Below are 18,880 nucleotides of genomic sequence, written 5' to 3' on the forward strand. Positions count from 1 at the left end.
AGTTTGAATTATTTTATAACGAAACCTATGTTGCAAACTTGCATTCCGAGTTTAGTGTGCCAAATTACCGTTTCTCCTGAATCATTGGTTTAGATCCACGTCAATCACAGAAGTCTGGCCAATCAACTGATTGAACCCCACCGACGAAACGGAGGGATCTGATTGGTTCACAGGTATTTTCTTTCAGAGGCGGTCGCTGCAGCTAAGCCGAAACGATTCTGAGTGACCGACTGTTTATTACATATATTAACTCGTTAGGATAGACAAAATCAAATCGGATTTCATTGTTATCATACAATTTGAAGGTAGGTAGCAAATAAAAAACTAGAAATGATGCAACATTCTCGTTTTGTTGTAGCGGAATCTGTTTTTGCTAGCAGCTCGAGCGCCAAAAGGCAAAACTCGAGGATTAATCTCCATTTTGTTTGTTGTGATTAATGTTTAAACAATAAGCCCCTTCTGGTATAATTTATATCAGTTTCTCTTTTTGCATTATTAGTTATGATTAAAACGGCTATAGCGAGCGGCTTGAAGGCATTGCTAACATGTAACGTTAGTTATATAAGCGGAGTGTTGCGTCATGTTTATTTACACTGTTTTCATTTTAAACTTGTTGATTCTTCACTTGTGTGTCTTTATTTGGGTTGTTCCCCTTTTAAATGATTGTATTGATGTTGTCTTCGCAGGTTGTGTGTATATAATCTATTAAATCTAGTGTGAATTAAATAGGGGGTGGGGCACATTTACGTATAATGTTGTTACTGACTGACTCCAGTGGGACATGCTGTTTAGTGTTTAAACAAAGGCTGTCTCATAACCCAACGAGCTGACTATCTAGGCAGCGTTTTGGGCACGTATTATACAATGTTTTTGGCTTTAAACATGCTATTTAGTTTTTAAACAAAGGCTTTATCTCAAAAACCCATTGAGCTGCCTACCTAAATAGCTTTTTTGGGAAATCATAGGTGCCTAAAAAGTGCCTGAAATGCTGTCTGTGTTGGAATCTTACTAAGTTTTGAGACACCACTGAAAGGTACGTGCAGCATGTCGCATAGTACGTTCATCTAGGGAATAACAAGCTTCAGGGCAAGTTATTCATTTGTTAATTTCCTCCTTGTTTTTCAGAGAACTCCTGGTCAAGACTGTATATTCTTCGAGACAGACTTTCTGCACTGAGTTTTGAAGTATATTTTGGGTCCATTTGTTTGAGACTCTTCCCACCTATTCCATAAGTGTGGTGTCCAGCCACTGAGCATGTCAGTGGCTCTTCTCATGCGATATGCCACGCTCAGCGGGTCCCGTGTCTGCAGCAGGGCTGCCCTCGGCCTGACCAATGCCCATCAGGAAGACCCGAGACGTGCTCTACACACTCCATCATCTCCTCGGTGCAGTAACTCCCGCTTTGATCCAGACAGCAGTGGCCGTCCGACTACCTGGGACTCCTTTGGGATCTGGGACAACCGCATCGATGAGCCCATCATGCTTCCGTCGAGCATCCGATATGGTAAACTTATTCCCAAAGTTAGCCTGACTAAGGTGGGCTGTGCCTCGCTGATTGGTCAGCGGAAGGAGAACGAAGACCGCTATCAACTATCACAGATGACGGACAACATAATGTACTTTGCAGTTTTTGATGGGCACGGGGGTGCAGAGGCTGCTGATTTCTGCCACAAGAACATGGTGAAGTATATCAAGTAAGGATCAGTCATTAATGACTATTAGGTTTTTTTATTTTATTATTATTTTAATAATAAAATAATAATAAAATTTTTATTTTATTATTTATTATTATAACCTTTTCTCCAGTTTTGTCATGAATATGCAATGTGTTGTGGACTCAAGCCATGTGTTTAATAACATAAAACCAGTTCTCAGAATTCCTCCAGGAGATGGGCATGTGGTGTTTTAGAATAACTATCTGTTTATATTGCATTTGCTGATTTTTGTTTCAGAGACATTGCAGAGAAGGAGAATAACTTGGAGTTAGTTTTAACCAAGGCATTTCTTGAGGTGGACAAAGCATTAGCAAGGCATCTTCACTTCAGTGCAGATGGTAGGTCCTATTTCACGGATTTATTCTTTTTTGAAAGCATGCATGTTACGTGAATATAATACTCTGTAGTCTCTCAGTTCAGTTTTAGAGTCTTAAATCAGTATTGCTTTGATGCATCAGGTATACATGTAACAGAGCCAAATTGACATTTGTGAACAAAGCATGGCAGTGTAGAATAAATAAATTCTGTCACTTTAGATTAGGGTCCAATTCTCACTATTAACTATGACTTTTGCCTCAATAAACTCCTAATTACTGCTTATTAATAGTTAGTAATGTAGTTGTTAAGTTAAGGTATTGAGTAGTATTAAGGGATGTAGAAAATGGTCACGTAGATTAAGGCATAAATATGTGCTTTATAAGTACTAATAACTAGCCAATATCCTAGTAATATGCATGCTAATAAACTAGTTTATAGTGAGAATTGGACCCTAAACTGAAGTGTTACCATACATTGTATTGTTTAATAAAATGAACAGTGATGCCTAATACAGAGCAGTGAAGACCTGTATGATCTTCTAGTGATAGTTCACAGACTTCTCTTTGGCTCTGTAAAATGCGTCCATCCCAACATTAAGATAGCACTTGTATATACTAGGGGTGGGTAAAAAAAAAAAAACATTCTTTCTCCAAATAGTTATTAATAATTTTATTTACTGAAAACGGACAAGCACAGGTTTGTGAGGACATGTGTAGTAGCATATATACCATGAAATGGTATTTACACTGTGCGGTTTGTGCAAACAGACATACACAGGAGCTTTCAGATAAATTTGAGCAAGGCAAAAATCTCAAGCCTTTGTTTACATCATCTTAAAGAAAACATCAAACTAGCATTTTGTATCATTAGCTCTAAATTTAAATGATTAAAAATGACAAATTATATTTTTATAATTACAAATGATAATAAAATTATACAAATTATGCAAATAATTGACTATTTTTTCTTTTTTTATGTAAAAATATAGTATAATGAATATAGTAATACGTCATTTTATGTAACTGTAAATAACTCTTTGTTATAATTGACCCTTCGCAAAGACCCGCCCCCCCTTAGTTACTGTTGCTTTGTCCGACAAGACGTGGCGCTGTCACGCCACACGCAGTGAAAAATACATCGCGGAGCAAAGAGGACAACACGTCGACAGACAAGACAAAGCAGGTTACTTAGGATATTAAACAAAGTCCCAGCTTTCAAACTGTGTAGTTTTTTTTAAGACAATAAAACAAACAATAAAAAACGTTTTTGGCTCTTTAATGTGTCGTGATTGATTGTTGTAGTGCCTCATCTCATGAGGCTCGTAAACCGATCATCTCTTCCTACTAGTTAATTTATAGCATCAAATAAACATGAATGAACATGAGAAGGAATGTTGTTTCAAACGCGGAAAGACATCAATACACACCATGTTTCAAGTTTAAGTCCACCGAGGTTAATCTTCTAACTTCTGACTGCTTTGTCGGACAAAATGGCAGATTCAGCGTTCTGATTGGTTAGATCGCTTGTCAATCAAACTCCCTGCGAAGAGTGAATTGCTGTATCCTAAACGATTTTCCTGAAATATTCTCTAAATAAATTTGACATGAAACAAGTGTGTTATTAGAATCAGTATTTTAGTCAAAATGTTTGTGCTCCCATTCTCTTTTTGCAGCTAGGCAGTTGACTTAGTAGGGGTGTAACGGTTCACAAATATGATGGTTTGGTACGCACCTCTGTAGTCGCAGTTCGCTACGAGTTCTATACAGGAGGGGGGAGAAAACTAATCATAAAATTGCTGCTTCTTTTTTTCTTCTTTTTTATTAAAAGTTGTTTATTGAAAAAATTGTGTCTCTCACTTTAAATAAATTTAATTGTAATTAACCTTTTCTTAAGGATAAAAACAAATGATCTCAGCTAATGCTGTAAAATATATACAGTGGTCCTTTTCTTGCACATTACTATAATATTAAAGGTTACCGTTAATAGCAGAGCCCAAACTATTAAATTCATTTGCTATTTATTTTTGGATATAATAATCAACACACAAATAACAAATGTTAATTGTGCATAAGGCAGGTTTTGCATTAAATGATAAATCTAATGATAAAATTATTACTCCAATTCATTTGTGAAATATAATCACTTATACAGTTACTGTCATAACTTGTTTTCATGAAAAAATTATTTAAACATATTACTAACAGGTAAAGTAAAATACACTAAATGACTTGCCTGAGGTAAATGTAATGCTACGTGAGATATTATTCATGTAAGCTTAACTATGCATAGATCGCAGTTTTTCCTGTTGTGGCGGTTAGCAAACAGTGTTGCATTACCGCATGCGCCCCCATTCTGGATTGGATCGTGGATCGCCTGTGACCGACTGTATTCGTCACCTGACTGCATGCACCGAACCATGAGGCACCGTATGGTTCGGGACGAATAGATGTACCGTTACACCTCTAGTGACTAGGATATCTGTGTTGTGCCATGCAGAACTGCTGTTAATTAATAATCTGAATGTTTTAGGGCTGAATCAAGACATTAGTTATTAAGTTATTAAAAGAAAATTTGCCTGCAAGCCACCTTAACTAAATAACGATTCGCACCCAATGGAGTTGCTGAAAATTCAAGATGCATCAGAAATTATTTTGACTCCTTGAACTGAAATAGTAACAAATATTACATTAGATTCCCACCCCCAGTATATAATATTAATGCATCATTTAAAAAAGGATTTTGTCATTTTTCTTTAATATAGCCTTGTTAGATTCATGTGTTGATAAGGATATTAAATGCTGTTAGAATAAGTACGATTATGCCAGGTGCATCTTATTCATGTAGTGTGCGGCCCACTAGTGTGGCCTGCTGCGTGACATGTCCAATCTTGCCCTGTGTGTGTGCGTGTTATATCTACAACAGCCGCGGACCCAGCTTACCCCCTATAAGAGCTGCAGCTCTGCACTACCTTTATGGAGGCCGGCGGGCTAGATTGCTCCAGCGGGTCCTTGCGTGGACTTCTGGAAGGTTCCTGACCTTTCTCTCTCTCTTTTCCTTTCTGTCTTTCTCTCTTATCTCTCCTTTACTGTGCTCTGCCTTCTTCACATGTGTTGGTTGCTGGAAAATGATTGGTTAGTCGTTGTGTTCAGAGCTTGTTTTCTGTGTATGGATAACGCTAGTTTTTATTTGATGTTCTAGAAAGTAAGCACAAGATATTTACTGTGGGAGAACAAAATAATTTTCAGTGAAGAAAAGCTGTTTTATGCTACTAATGCCTTTTTGTAGGCTAAGCAATGGTTTACACTCTTCTCACATGTATCCTATGTGCTAGTCAAAAAGACACAATGCTACCTGCTTGCCTTGATCACTTCAGTACCTCATCTCTTTTGGAATCTCCCTCTTTTTGTTTCAGTATTGTGTAGTATAGTACACTAGAATTATGTGCAAATCTCAGAACAGGACTAAGAATAATAGCTGTTTAGTTTCTGTGTGATTATATGTTGTGCAAAAACTCTGTATTGCGTGTTATACTGTATCAGTGACCTTCAACGCGTCACAGATTAACCATTCAGCCTCGCTCTCTGGTGTGTTACAGCCTCTCTGTTGAGTGCAGGGACCACAGCCACGGTGGCTCTGCTGAGAGATGGGATCGAGCTGGTGGTGGGCAGCGTGGGGGACAGCCGTGCCATGCTGTGCCGCAAAGGCAAGGCCCTCAAACTCACTGTGGATCACACGCCTGAGAGAAAGGATGAAAAAGAGAGGTACAGTTTGCCTTGGAGCACTAACTTCTCCAAGCAGATTGAGACGCTGTGAGAGCACTTATTTTGATCCTTGTTTGTTTCTGAAGGATACGCAAGACTGGAGGTTTTATAACTTGGAATAGTTTGGGTCAGCCTCATGTCAACGGCAGACTGGCCATGACACGCAGCATTGGAGATTTCGACCTCAAAGCGTCAGGTGTCATCGCAGAACCAGAGACTAAGAGAGTTTCAGTGAGCAATTTTTAAGTTCACTTTAAGAAATTCAAAATGTACTATATATATATATATATATATATATATATATATATTACACTGAATTTATTATATAAAATATTTAAAAATAAATGGAAAATTAAATAAATTATTTTAAAATAATATAAATACTTAGGAAATATTTTACTGAATTACATCTCAAATGAAGTTGTATTGATTTAAGTGTACCTGTGTTGTCAGTTGCATCACGTCCATGATGCCTTCCTGGCACTCACTACTGATGGCATCAACTTCATCATGAACAGTCAGGAGATCTGTGATGTTATTAACCAATGTAATGACCCTAAAGAAGCCGCACAACGCATATCTGAGCAGGTGAGTCAAATAATCCAACATCCACCATTAATATTATTAGATATTCTAGTTATTACACTCAGCTCTTTATGGCTTACAATACTGTATATCATAAATTGTTCAGATTTACCACAGATTTTGAGATGATGTCTTTTGGTTTGTATCAAAGTTCCAACTAAAAAGCGAAAATCAGATGAGATGAAGTATTGATTCATTAGATCGCAAATAGAGAACAACTAAAAAATGAACTACTGGTTATTTAATATATCTAAATTGGGGATGGGCATTTTTGTCATTTAGAGTATTGATGGGGCTCAAAAACAAGTACTCGGGGGTGCTTGTCTGTCATGCCGATAATAAAAATAGAAAACACTAAAATATAAAATAAAATCACTGTTGTGAAAATAAATGTTGCAAATAAAAATGACATGAAAATATTTCTGAAAATATGACTAGAAAAATAACACTGCTAGATTATCAATAATACATCACTGTTTTTGAAAAAGAAACATCCCAAATGAATATGACTGTCTCATATAACCCAGTCATAGTCAGTAATGTTGGGCATTGCCGTTTGAGCTGACGCTGAAGAGTGAATGAACTCGTTATCGATTTCATTTTGTTATCGATTAGTAAAGGCAGGATAGGCTGAATCACGCTGAATATAAACCTACTGTATCTAAAAAACAAGTTTATTTAATTTGTATCTCTATAGTATTTGTTGTATTGCTAAAAAAATTAAAAATTATAAAAATTATATCGGTGCATCCCTAGTTATTAGGCAAATGACATTTATTAGGCAAATGACAAACTGAACAACTAAATAGTCTTTTTTCACACATAATAGCCAAAAAACATTTGTATAACCTCATTTGTCCTTGATAACAGCTTGTATTCTTGCTGGCCTTGTTTTTTTATGTACTTTTCCACAGTCTCTGTTGTTATTGACTTCCAAATAGTTTCTAGTTGTTCCCTTAGATTTGCTTTTGATTAAACTTTTGAGCAATCGATCTTTGAATCCATTCATTCACAACAACAATTATATTTTAGCATTAGAAACACTACTGTGACTAAAGAGCTTACACATACTGGTGTGGATTAACCATTACAGAAACATAAAAGATGATTTAATCACCAATACTGTTAGTTTAGTGCAGCTGTGGCACAAACCTTACATTAAGTAGTGGTTTAATAAATTTAAGCAGATTGGTGCTGCATATCTCGCGCTTAACTGTGTTTTCATGATCAAAGTGATTCCAGACATCACTGTGTGCTTTCAAAGCCATAGTTTGATTTTGTTTTGGCAGTCTGGGCGATGTGCTGTCCTAATGCTAATCCAGCAGACCTCAGGTTGCACGCAAAATGCCGCAAAAATAACCAATCATCAGTCATCGCTGTCACGTACGAGTATTTGAGTTCTCGTGCACATCCCTAATCTACGCTATTTTTTGAATGTCCAGCAAAAACAACTATATTGTAATGTGTACTGTTACTGTGATATAAAACTACTCATTTATTCTTGTCTTTATTGTGAATGCAGCAGTTTTAAAGGGCATATTGCAGGTTAGAGCATCAGTGATTCAATGTATAGAAAAATAATGTATGAAATAGATTTTCTTGAAAAAACACATATAAATTAGGCTTCTGGAGTCGTTTTTTGTGAGAGAATGTTACTTCCGCATCTGAAAAATGCCAAATCGGACGTGACGTAACTGAAGGGAGCGCGATCAATATAAACAATAGGAAAACAATGGATCGCAATGACAGTTCGGACGCTGAGGAAATTGTAAATGTTTATTCATACTCGTATTACAGACCACAGCCATACAATTAGCCTGCTATGTGGTCAAGAGAGCAGGGATAGGCCGGAATTAGACAGAATAACGGTCAAAAGAGACAAATTGAGCTGTTGTGTGAGGAGAAGCAGTGGAGAACAGAGACCGGTGTTAGCTTAGCTAGCCTATACATGCTAGCAAACGATATGTAACACTGTTCTCAGATCACAATATTGTACAGATTATTATGAATCAGGCAATAGCAAAGCTATTGGCCATCTAGGAGTAACGTTATTGATTACTAAAAACAGAAACGAATAAACTTCCTTAATATCCGTCCACACTAACTTTACGTGATATAGCGGTTTCTCATCACGATCTGATTTGGTAACGTTAGTTAGCGCATGTAAAAAAAAAAAAATCGGATCCGTGATCATGTCTCCCGCCGGCGGCCGAACGTAATAGTTTGTGTTTCATGTAATGTTATCCTTTATTCATTAATTCTGTGTTATGAGTTTATTCCGTGCCCATTCACTGATAGTGTGAGGATGTATATGATGCCATGATTATGTAGTTGTGTGAACTTGAATGTATACATTTACAGTATATACATGGCATGAATGAAATTGGAGTATTTACATTACCAGCACATCATTCAAAACTGTTTTGTGTAAGTGTGAGACTGTATGCATGTGTACATAATTTGTATTCATCAGTGTTGAAATTGATTCAAGTAAAAACGGAGAAGTATCACGTGTGTAAGTTTATTAATTTAATATAATAATTTACAGAAGTATTACAATGTTGAACTACATCATATCGCCAGGATGATAATCCTTCAGTCTGTAAGGAACGCGTTTTTCGTAGCAGATGCAGAAGTGAAGTCCCGTCTCTTTACCTGCACAAAAAAAAACCCCGGCACAGAAGATAGCAGCGTCCTTTTTCTTGTTTAGTAAACCTCTGGACTCGATGTCCTGACAGGATGGAGTTTGTGCAACATCCACAAACACAATCATTTACCATGACGATGATAAATAGAATACAAAACGACGCTGAAAAAAAAGCGTTTTTTACAGAGACTGTCACTTTATCTACTAAATTCATGCCCTTATGTCCTGCAAAATATTTTTAAACCCTGCAGTACCTTTTTATATGGTATTTTTGTAGAAGGTTATATATTCATCTCGAAAAAAATGTTTAACCTGCAATATGCACTTTAAACATGCATATGATTCGTAGTTTAACTTAATTGGTTCTTTTCCTCTTCTGCCCCTCTCAGGCTCTTCAGTATGGATCTGAAGACAACAGCACTATCATGGTGGTGCCGTTCGGTGCCTGGGGCAAACACAAAAGCTCTGACGTGAGCTTTTCCTTCAGTCGCAGTTTCGTCTCCAGTGGCCGCTGGGCCTAAGCAAAAATAATAAGACATTGATGGTATAAGTGATGTACAAAAGTGACTCAGTAAATATGAACTGACCAACGTGCAATATTCTCTTTATCCATCCTGTGAGGATCACCTCAAAAAAAGACCATTACATTAGTTATTTTGCCTAGAGAAGCAAATTAATATCGAAGACGTTTGTGTTAAAGGTTTTCCATGTCTTGAAATCTTTCTCATATTTATCTCCTGACCTGTGGTGCTAACCAACAATTTGGTTACCTCAGTTCTGGTTTTCACTTTTGCATATATAATACTTTAGAATAGTTTGCCTTGCCATAGTGGAATCAACATTTTATTTTCACAACAGGAAATTTAAGCACTTTCAAATTTTGGGAGGTTCCATTTGTTTTTGTAACCCTCATGACTCTCGTCTTTGTAGTGTTGAGGGACACGCAGAAGCACATTTCAGTGGTCTATAGTCTTTGTCTGATGGCTGTGCACGTTCATAAGCCCATATTCACAGAGTTAGACTACTGTATATACTGTGTATACTGAAGTATGAACTCCTATTCCTTGTGCAAGCACACATTTCTATAATTCGATCTCCTATTATTAGTGTGAATATTCATTCATACAGTTTTCATAGAGTTCAGCAACCAGCAATTTTAAAGCTACACTAAGAAATATTTCTACCAAAGGGAATCTGCAACCCAACTTGAGGACCATTGTGTGAACAAATTGATGATTTCTGTGCCTTTTCCATAAAAGTCTGTTCTTATTTCACATGCTTGATTCATTCTGGTAAGGAACTCAACTTTAGGTTCATATCTAAAGTTTTAAACTGTGACTTGTGCTTATTTCGTGTTACCAGACAAACTATTTTTGTTCAGATTGTATGGTTTTCCGTACAATGCATAGATCAAAGTGCAGTTTTATGTTATTTATATAATGTATATGATGGACAGTTAACTTTATGGTATATGCGTTTGTATAGATGTTATATTTAAATACATCTTTTCTTCTAAAGTCTCCTAGTTACAGGAGAGAAGTGAACGTCATTCATTCATCCTCTGACATGATCGTTGTAATTGCAGACATTCTGCTCTAACTTTAAAACCTCCAGCTTTTAATCGAAAAGGCTTCGTCATGATCTCTAATGTCCAGTGAATTTTATTTGTAGAGCCATACACACGTGACCTCAGCAATTCTGCGTCTCGGTTCATATTCTAGTGCTGTTTCTTCATGTATTGATTTCTGCATTAACGTTTCTTTCATTCTCATTCAGCATTTCCTCTCATTTTAGACTTTTAACAGGCTTTTTTATGTCTTCCTCTTCCAAAGCATATCCAGTATATGATGGGTATCCTTTTTCATATGTACTGTTTTTCGGTTATTATGTTTCTGTCCGAATGTATTACATTCAGTGTTAACACAACTGTGCATGGATCTTACCTAGAACAATCTGTAAAACAACTACAAGTGTTTCCTGCTCTATATATGGACCTATCTTTGCTATTATTGATATGCTGTTTATTGTAAAATACAGTGCAGCTGTGAATAAAGTTTTACCAGCAACATCTCGTTTGGTTACATTTTATTTTTTGCCTGTGTTTAAATACTGATGCATCTGCTTTTAAATCTGATAGGTCCCATTAAAAGAAAAGATTGCACATTTCCCACTTACTACTTAAAGCATATATTTTATTAACTTAAGTTTGAATAAATGTCCTGCTGCAATGTGATTAATTTAATGTTATATTATTGTGTCCCAGTAAATGTAATTCAGGAAAATGTTCAGAGGAGGTTTAAACCCTGATGATGCCTGTGCCCGAATCCCACCCTCTGCTTCACCTATTTAAGATCTCTGCTTCACTGCCTCAAGTCAGATTTGGATTTTTCCCATCTGATACTCCTGAGAAGAGCTTAAACCCTTGCAGACGTCCAGCGGTCACTGCAGCAGCTTGAGCAGGGTAAGCATCTTCTTTAATGTCTTCACTAATGTTATATTAATACTGAAGAATGAAGTTTCTGCAATGTTTATGCTACACTGTAACCTGTTTGTGCTTGTATTCTGTTCTATCTATAATCTGTAGCTGAGTTACAGTGAAAAACATGCTGATAAAGTGTTACAAAATCATTTTCTGAGGCTACTGCCAAATTGTATTACTCAGATGTGCATTTGTTTTTAAATAATGCCTAAATTAATAAAAAGACAAGATTATATAAAATTACATATTCATATAAATGATATAGCCATATAAAATTAATACATAATACACTGGAATATAAAAAAATTAAAGCTACATATATAGAATGTTACATTCTAAAAGGATAGTTTTATTTCTAAAAGTTTCTGTATAGACATACCTTAAAGGCTACAAAAAAACTATTAAATAAATTTAAGCATTATTATTCTGAAAATAGCATAACAACAAACTCTGTTACGAATTTCAGCGGTATCTTTTATAGTCCTGATACAAGCTAAACAAACTTCTTCTCATGTTTGTCTTTTTAGGGAGAAAACCTGTCAGAAGATGACTGACAATGCTGTCTTTGAGCATGATGAAATCACTGAAGAGACGGGCAGAAATGGGATGTCTTTGTCAAAGGTCATTGCCATGGAGCCCATGAAAAAGCAACATGGAGCCACTGTCAGCTTTCACAGCATCCGTTATAGAGTAGATCAGAAGAGCGGACCCATCTGTAAGAGGACAACAGTCCAGAAAGAGATTCTGGTGGACCTTAAGTGAGTCAAGAGAGGTCAAAATAATACAGATCAGGGCTCATTTAGCCTCTTTAATTTGTTAAAAGATCATTTTCCATTGGGTTTCATCTTTTTTGGTTAAGTTTCTTATACAATGATGTTCAATAAGCTTTTCAGACCTTCATATTCTATTGAAGTATTAATCCTTATTATTGCATCATAGGAATTTAAAAAGGTTCCATTACATCATAAGAACTTAAACGTCTTCTATAATAATATAGAATTTTTAAAAGGTTCTCCTATGACATCATAAGAACTTAAACATCTTCTGTTATAATACAGGAATTTTAAAAGGTTCTCCTATGACATCATAAGAACTTAAACATCTTCTGTTATAATATAGGAATTTTAAAAGGTTCTCCTATGACATCATACAAACTTAAACATCTTCTGTTATAATATAGGAATTTTAAAAGGTTCTCCTATGACATCATAAGAACTTAAACGTCTTCTATAATAATATAGAATTTTTAAAAGATTCTCCTGTGACATCATACAAACTTAAACATCTGTTATAATATAGGAATTTTAAAAGGTTCTATGACATCATAAGAACTTAAACATCTGTTATAATATAGGAATTTTAAAAGGTTCTCCTATGACATCATAAGAACTTAAACATCTGTTATAATATAGAATTTTTAAAAGGTTCTCCTATGACATCATAAGAACTTAAACGTCTTCTATAATAATATAGAATTTTTAAAAGGTTCTCCTGTGACATCATAAGAACTTAAACATCTTCTGTTATAATATAGGAATTTTAGAAGGTTCTCCAATGACATCATAAGAACTTAAACATCTTCTGTTATAATATAGGAATTTTAAAAGGTTCTCCTATGACATCATAAGAACTTAAACATCTTCTGGTATAATATAGGAATTTTAAAAGGTTCTCCTATGACATCATAAGAACTTAAACATCTGTTATAATATAGGAATTTTAAAAGGTTCTCCTATGACATCATAAGAACTTAAACATCTGTTATAATATAGGAATTTTAAAAGGTTCTCCTATGACATCATAAGAACTTAAACATCTGTTATAATATAGAATTTTTAAAAGGTTCTCCTATGACATCATAAGAACTTAAACATCTTCTGGTATAATATAGGAATTTTAAAAGGTTCTCCTATGACATCATAAGAACTTAAACATCTGTTATAATATAGGAATTTTAAAAGGTTCTCCTATGACATCATAAGAACTTAAACATCTTCTGTTATAATATAGGAATTTTAAAAGGTTCTCCTATGACATCATAAGAACTTAAACATCTTCTGTTATAATATAGGAATTTTAAAAGGTTCTCCTATGACATCATAAGAACTTAAACATCTGTTATAATATAGGAATTTTAAAAGGTTCTCCTATGACATCATAAGAACTTAAACATCTTCTGTTATAATATAGGAATTTTAAAAGGTTCTCCTATGACATCATAAGAACTTAAACATCTTCTGTTATAATATAGGAATTTTAAAAGGTTCTCCTATGACATCATACAAACTTAAACATCTTCTGTTATAATATAGGAATTTTAAAAGGTTCTCCTATGACATCATACAAACTTAAACATCTTCTGTTATAATATAGGAATTTTAAAAGGTTGTCCTATGACATCATAAGAACTTAAACATCTTCTGTTATAATATAGGAATTTTAAAAGATTCTCCTATGACATCATAAGAACTTAAACATCTGTTATAATATAGGAATTTTTAAAGGTTCTCCTATGACATCATACAAACTTAAACATCTGTTATAATATAGGAATTTTAAAAGGTTCTCCTATGACATCATAAGAACTTAAACATCTGTTATAATATAGGAATTTTAAAAGGTTCTCCTATGACATCATAAGAACTTAAACATCTGTTATAATATAGGAATTTTAAAAGGTTCTCCTATGACATCATAAGAACTTAAACATCTGTTATAATATAGGAATTTTAAAAGGTTCTCCTATGACATCATAGAACTTAAACATCTTCTGTTATAATATAGAATTTTTAAAAGGTTCTCCTATGACATCATACAAACTTAAACATCTTCTGTTATAATATAGGAATTTTAAAAGGTTCTCCTATGACATCATACAAACTTAAACATCTTCTGTTATAATATAGGAATTTTAAAAGGTTGTCCTATGACATCATAAGAACTTAAACATCTTCTGTTATAATATAGGAATTTTAAAAGGTTCTCCTATGACATCATAAGAACTTAAACATCTGTTATAATATAGGAATTTTAAAAGGTTCTCCTATGACATCATAAGAACTTAAACATCTGTTATAATATAGGAATTTTAAAAGGTTCTCCTATGACATCATAAGAACTTAAACATCTGTTATTATAGGAATTTTAAAAGGTTCTCCTATGACATCATAGAACTTAAACATCTTCTGTTATAATATAGAATTTTTAAAAGGTTCTCCTATGACATCATACAAACTTAAACATCTTCTGTTATAATATAGGAATTTTAAAAGGTTCTCCTATGACATCATACAAACTTAAACATCTTCTGTTATAATATAGGAATTTTAAAAGGTTGTCCTATGACATCATAAGAACTTAAACATCTTCTGTTATAATATAGGAATTTTAAAAGATTCTCCTGTGACATCATAAGAACTTAAACGTCTTGTATGATAACATAGGAATTTTAAAAGGTTCTCCTATGACATCATAAGAACTTAAACATCTGTTATAATATAATATAGGAATTTTAAAAGGTTCTCCTATGACATCATAAGAACTTAAACATCTGTTATAATATAGGAATTTTAAAAGGTTCTCCTATGACATCATAAGAACTTAAACATCTGTTATAATATAGGAATTTTAAAAGGTTCTCCTATGACATCATACAAACTTAAACATCTTCTGTTATAATATAGGAATTTTAAAAGGTTCTCCTATGACATCATAAGAACTTAAACATCTGTTATAATATAGGAATTTTAAAAGGTTCTCCTATGACATCATAAGAACTTAAACATCTTCTGTTATAATATAGGAATTTTAAAAGGTTCTCCTATGACATCATAAGAACTTAAACATCTTCTGTTATAATATAGGAATTTTAAAAGGTTCTCCTATGACATCATAAGAACTTAAACATCTTCTGTTATAATATAGGAATTTTAAAAGGTTCTCCTATATCTTAAGATATCACAGGAACATAAAAAAAATTCTCCTATGCCATTATGTGAAACATACAAATGTTCTCTTGTGACATCAAAGGTCTTTCCTCTGGCTTCAAATGAACTTCAGTAGATTCTCCTATGGCATAAGGCTGTAAAAACCATTACCTTTACATGTGCTGCATTACATGTGTTCACCAGAACAATGGATAGCAGAAAACAAAAATGCTTCTCCTAAAGACGTTTAATAAGCTTGACATTTCCCAGAACCAAGTTTCTTTGGACATTCTCTCTATAGTGTTAGTGTCAATTATATGATATTATGAATGGGTTTGTGAGTCTAATCTCTTGATCTCTTGGCTTGCAAACCCACCAGGGTTAAATGCAGTCAAGTGTGATCTTGACCTAATGAAAGACCTAGTGGAACTGCAGGTCTCGGCATCAGCTTGATGACCTTGTTTTAATCGTGTTAACCATTTGAGATCTCTTAAATGTCAGGTCAGTTAGATTCATTGCTTAGATGAGCAGCATTTGGCCATGGCACTTTTCTTTTAGACTAGCACAACAACATCCATGCAATAAGTGTGCCTTTGTTTTTTTCCACCGGGCCTGATGAATTCCATAGCAAGTGACATGAACATAATCTCATTTTTATCTCCCTTTTCAGTGGGATCATGAGACCTGGTTTAAATGCTATTTTGGGTCCTACGGGAAGTGGCAAATCTTCGTGAGTACATATTTGATGAATTCACAGCTTAATAAGATATCAGTGCCAAATGGATTCCATTTTTGGAGTATCTTTCCTGACAGTTTCCTCCAGTAATGCGGAATCAATTGTATGTTAATGCAACATTATTATCATCCTCAAATGGAGTTTTTCTCTCTTTCACTCAGGTTTTTGGATGTACTTGCAGCCAGGAAGGATCCTGCAGGTCTTTCTGGAGAAGTGCTCATCAATGGAGCCCTACAGCCGCCTAATTTCAAATGTCTTTCCGGTTATGTTGTCCAGGTACAATGCATGCATGATATGAGCCATCTTAAAAGCCTTTTTATGCTTAAATGCTCATAAAGGATAGGACGGTATATTAGGATTCAGAATAGAGTTACATTATATACAATGTTCGTGTGTATGTGTTAAGGATGACATTGTGATGGGCACTCTAACGGTGAGAGAGAACCTTCGTTTCTCGGCTGCGCTGCGTTTGTCCTCCCAAATCAGTCCAAGGGAGAAGGAGACAAGAGTCAACCACCTCATCTCAGAGCTGGGCCTCAACAAAGTCGCAGATGCAAAGGTGAAATAGCATTTCTTGTCGAGGATAAATTAGGTATGTCAGGTGTACTTGTTTAATTACGTAGATAAAAACATGCAAGGACTATCAGAAAGCTGTTACTTCTTTCATAGATAAAAAGAAAGTTAAAAATGTAAAAAAGCATAATATGTCCTCTATAAATTATCCTATGATGTTACAAAATATTTTCCTATTCAATGTATTCTCTACAAAAGATATGGAGCATAAATGTGCACGTATGTCTATATAGGTGGGCACGCAGCTTATTCGAGGTATCTCCGGTGGGGAGAGGAAGAGGACCAGCATTGGGATGGAGCTGATCATTGACCCCTCTGTGCTCTTTCTGGACGAGCCCACCACCGGTTTGGATGCTAGTACAGCTCATTCTGTGCTTCTGCTGCTGAAGAGGTCTGCATATTCAAAACATCCATTCACTGTCATCTCATAGACTTTACTTAAATCAGAAGGGGATGTAAAATAAATATTAATTAATAAAAAAGAATCCTTTGACTGAGCTTATGTGCTTTCAGTGCCCATTTTTGAGATATAAAAGTCATCACATACACTACCGTTCAAAAGTTTGGGGTCAGTATGTTTTTAAAAGAAGTTTCTTAAGCTCACTAAAGCTGCATTTATTTGATCAAAAACACAGTAAAAAAAGTAGAATATTATTAAAATTTAAAATAACTGTTTTCTGTTTGAATATATCTTAAATGTAATTTATTCCTGTGATGTTAAAGCTGTATTTTCAGCATCATTACTCCAGTCTTCAGTGTCACATGATCCTTCAGAAATCATTCTAATATACTGATTTTCTGCTGATTTCTTCTTATTATTATCAATGTTGAAAACAGTTGTGCTGCTAAATATTTTTTGTGGAAACCGTGAAACATTTTATTCAGGATTTTTCTTTGATCCGTAGGAAGTTCAAAATAACATATTTATATAAAAACTTTTTGTAAGATTGTCTTTGATCAATTTAATGTGTCGTTGCTGAATAAAAGTATCGATTTCTTAGGAAAAAAAAAAATCTTAATGAACCTAAACTTTCAAGTAGTAGTGCAGATATTTCACTGTCTCAACACTGTTTCTGTTTGTTTTCAGAATGGCCGGTCAGGGACGCACCATCATCATGTCCATTCATCAGCCGCGGTACTCCATCTACCGGCTCTTCGACAGCCTCACCCTGCTGGCCAGTGGCAAACAAGTCTATCACGGACCCGCTCAAGACGCTCTAGACTACTTTGCCAACATTGGTAGCATATTTTATATATACGAAACCTAAAAAGTTTTGAATATGCAACTACGGTTGAAAGAGCTGTGAGGTGTCAATTTCTTCACTTTCTTTTAAAATGTGAATATTCTGCAAGAGTACAGTACTTTAAGTACTAACATCTCTACTGAAATGAATGAAACTTAAAGGTGTTTGTTTTTTTAATATATCTTAGGATATGCTTGTGAAGCTCATAATAACCCAGCTGATTTCTTCTTGGATGTCATTAATGGCAGCGCCACAGCTGTTAACATGACAAAGATTCAGAATAATGGAGGTACTTGGTTATATTTCTATTTAAATTGAGGCGGTCAGATTCACTTGTTGAGTGATGTCCTCATCAGATATAAAATATAAAACATGCTAAAAAAAAAAAAAGGCCAATATTTCCTTGCTTTTCTGTCTAGTTAATAGGGATTTGCACAGAATGTAGTTATAAATAATAAAAGAGATGCTTTGTATTAGTGGTGCATTGTAAATTGTGATTTGTGTCTGCTGACATCACTTAAATGAACTTTGTGTAATATCATTGACAGATCTTGAGTTTGAAGTGGCTGCCATCAGCCAGCAGTGTATTGAGGATCAGCTGGTGGACAAGTACAATAACTGCAGTTATGCACGGGGCATCAAAGCCGAGCTGGAACGCATCATCCGAACCAAAGACAACAATATCAGAGCCAAATGTCACACCATCACCTACAACAGCTCTTTCTTCCACCAGCTCCACTGGGTGTTATGGAGAACCTTCTGGAATCTAATGCTGAACCCACAGACTTCAGTAGCACAGGTACCTTATGGATTCTTACATGTAGATCTGTCTGTCTATTGCGGTTTTCTAAACTATTTACATTTTTTATTTATAATAAATATATTAAATGCATCAC

General features: G+C 34.8%; 2 protein-coding genes across 3 annotated transcripts in view; both read left to right on the forward strand.

Annotated features, from left to right (window-relative positions):
• Positions 1-189: 189 nt before the first annotated feature.
• On the forward strand, positions 190-11,086 carry ppm1kb (protein phosphatase, Mg2+/Mn2+ dependent 1Kb). 2 transcript variants are annotated; one of them, XM_067404685.1, is made up of 7 exons: positions 190-305; positions 1,126-1,694; positions 1,953-2,053; positions 5,629-5,794; positions 5,881-6,025; positions 6,248-6,382; positions 9,416-11,086. In XM_067404685.1, exons 2-7 carry the CDS (start codon positions 1,255-1,257, stop codon positions 9,545-9,547), a joined length of 1,119 nt encoding a protein of 372 aa, XP_067260786.1. In that variant the 5' UTR covers positions 190-305; positions 1,126-1,254; the 3' UTR covers positions 9,548-11,086. The 2 variants fall into 2 exon arrangements, with proteins under 2 accessions (XP_067260786.1, XP_067260787.1); XM_067404686.1 differs by lacking the exon at positions 190-305 and adding an exon at positions 912-1,033.
• A 965-nt stretch (positions 11,087-12,051) lies between these two features.
• The window catches only part of abcg2d (ATP binding cassette subfamily G member 2 (JR blood group)), a 13,555-nt gene continuing 6,726 nt past the window's right edge, over positions 12,052-18,880 (forward strand). The window contains exons 1-8 of the mRNA XM_067403695.1: positions 12,052-12,263; positions 16,102-16,161; positions 16,329-16,443; positions 16,574-16,726; positions 16,974-17,131; positions 17,828-17,979; positions 18,172-18,273; positions 18,533-18,783. Coding sequence (XP_067259796.1) covers positions 12,052-12,263; positions 16,102-16,161; positions 16,329-16,443; positions 16,574-16,726; positions 16,974-17,131; positions 17,828-17,979; positions 18,172-18,273; positions 18,533-18,783 — 1,203 coding nt within the window. The remainder of the gene's footprint in view (positions 12,264-16,101; positions 16,162-16,328; positions 16,444-16,573; positions 16,727-16,973; positions 17,132-17,827; positions 17,980-18,171; positions 18,274-18,532; positions 18,784-18,880) is intronic.

Source organism: Chanodichthys erythropterus, chromosome 12 (assembly GCF_024489055.1).
Source record: "Chanodichthys erythropterus isolate Z2021 chromosome 12, ASM2448905v1, whole genome shotgun sequence".
In the NCBI taxonomy this organism is placed as follows: domain Eukaryota; kingdom Metazoa; phylum Chordata; class Actinopteri; order Cypriniformes; family Xenocyprididae; genus Chanodichthys; species Chanodichthys erythropterus.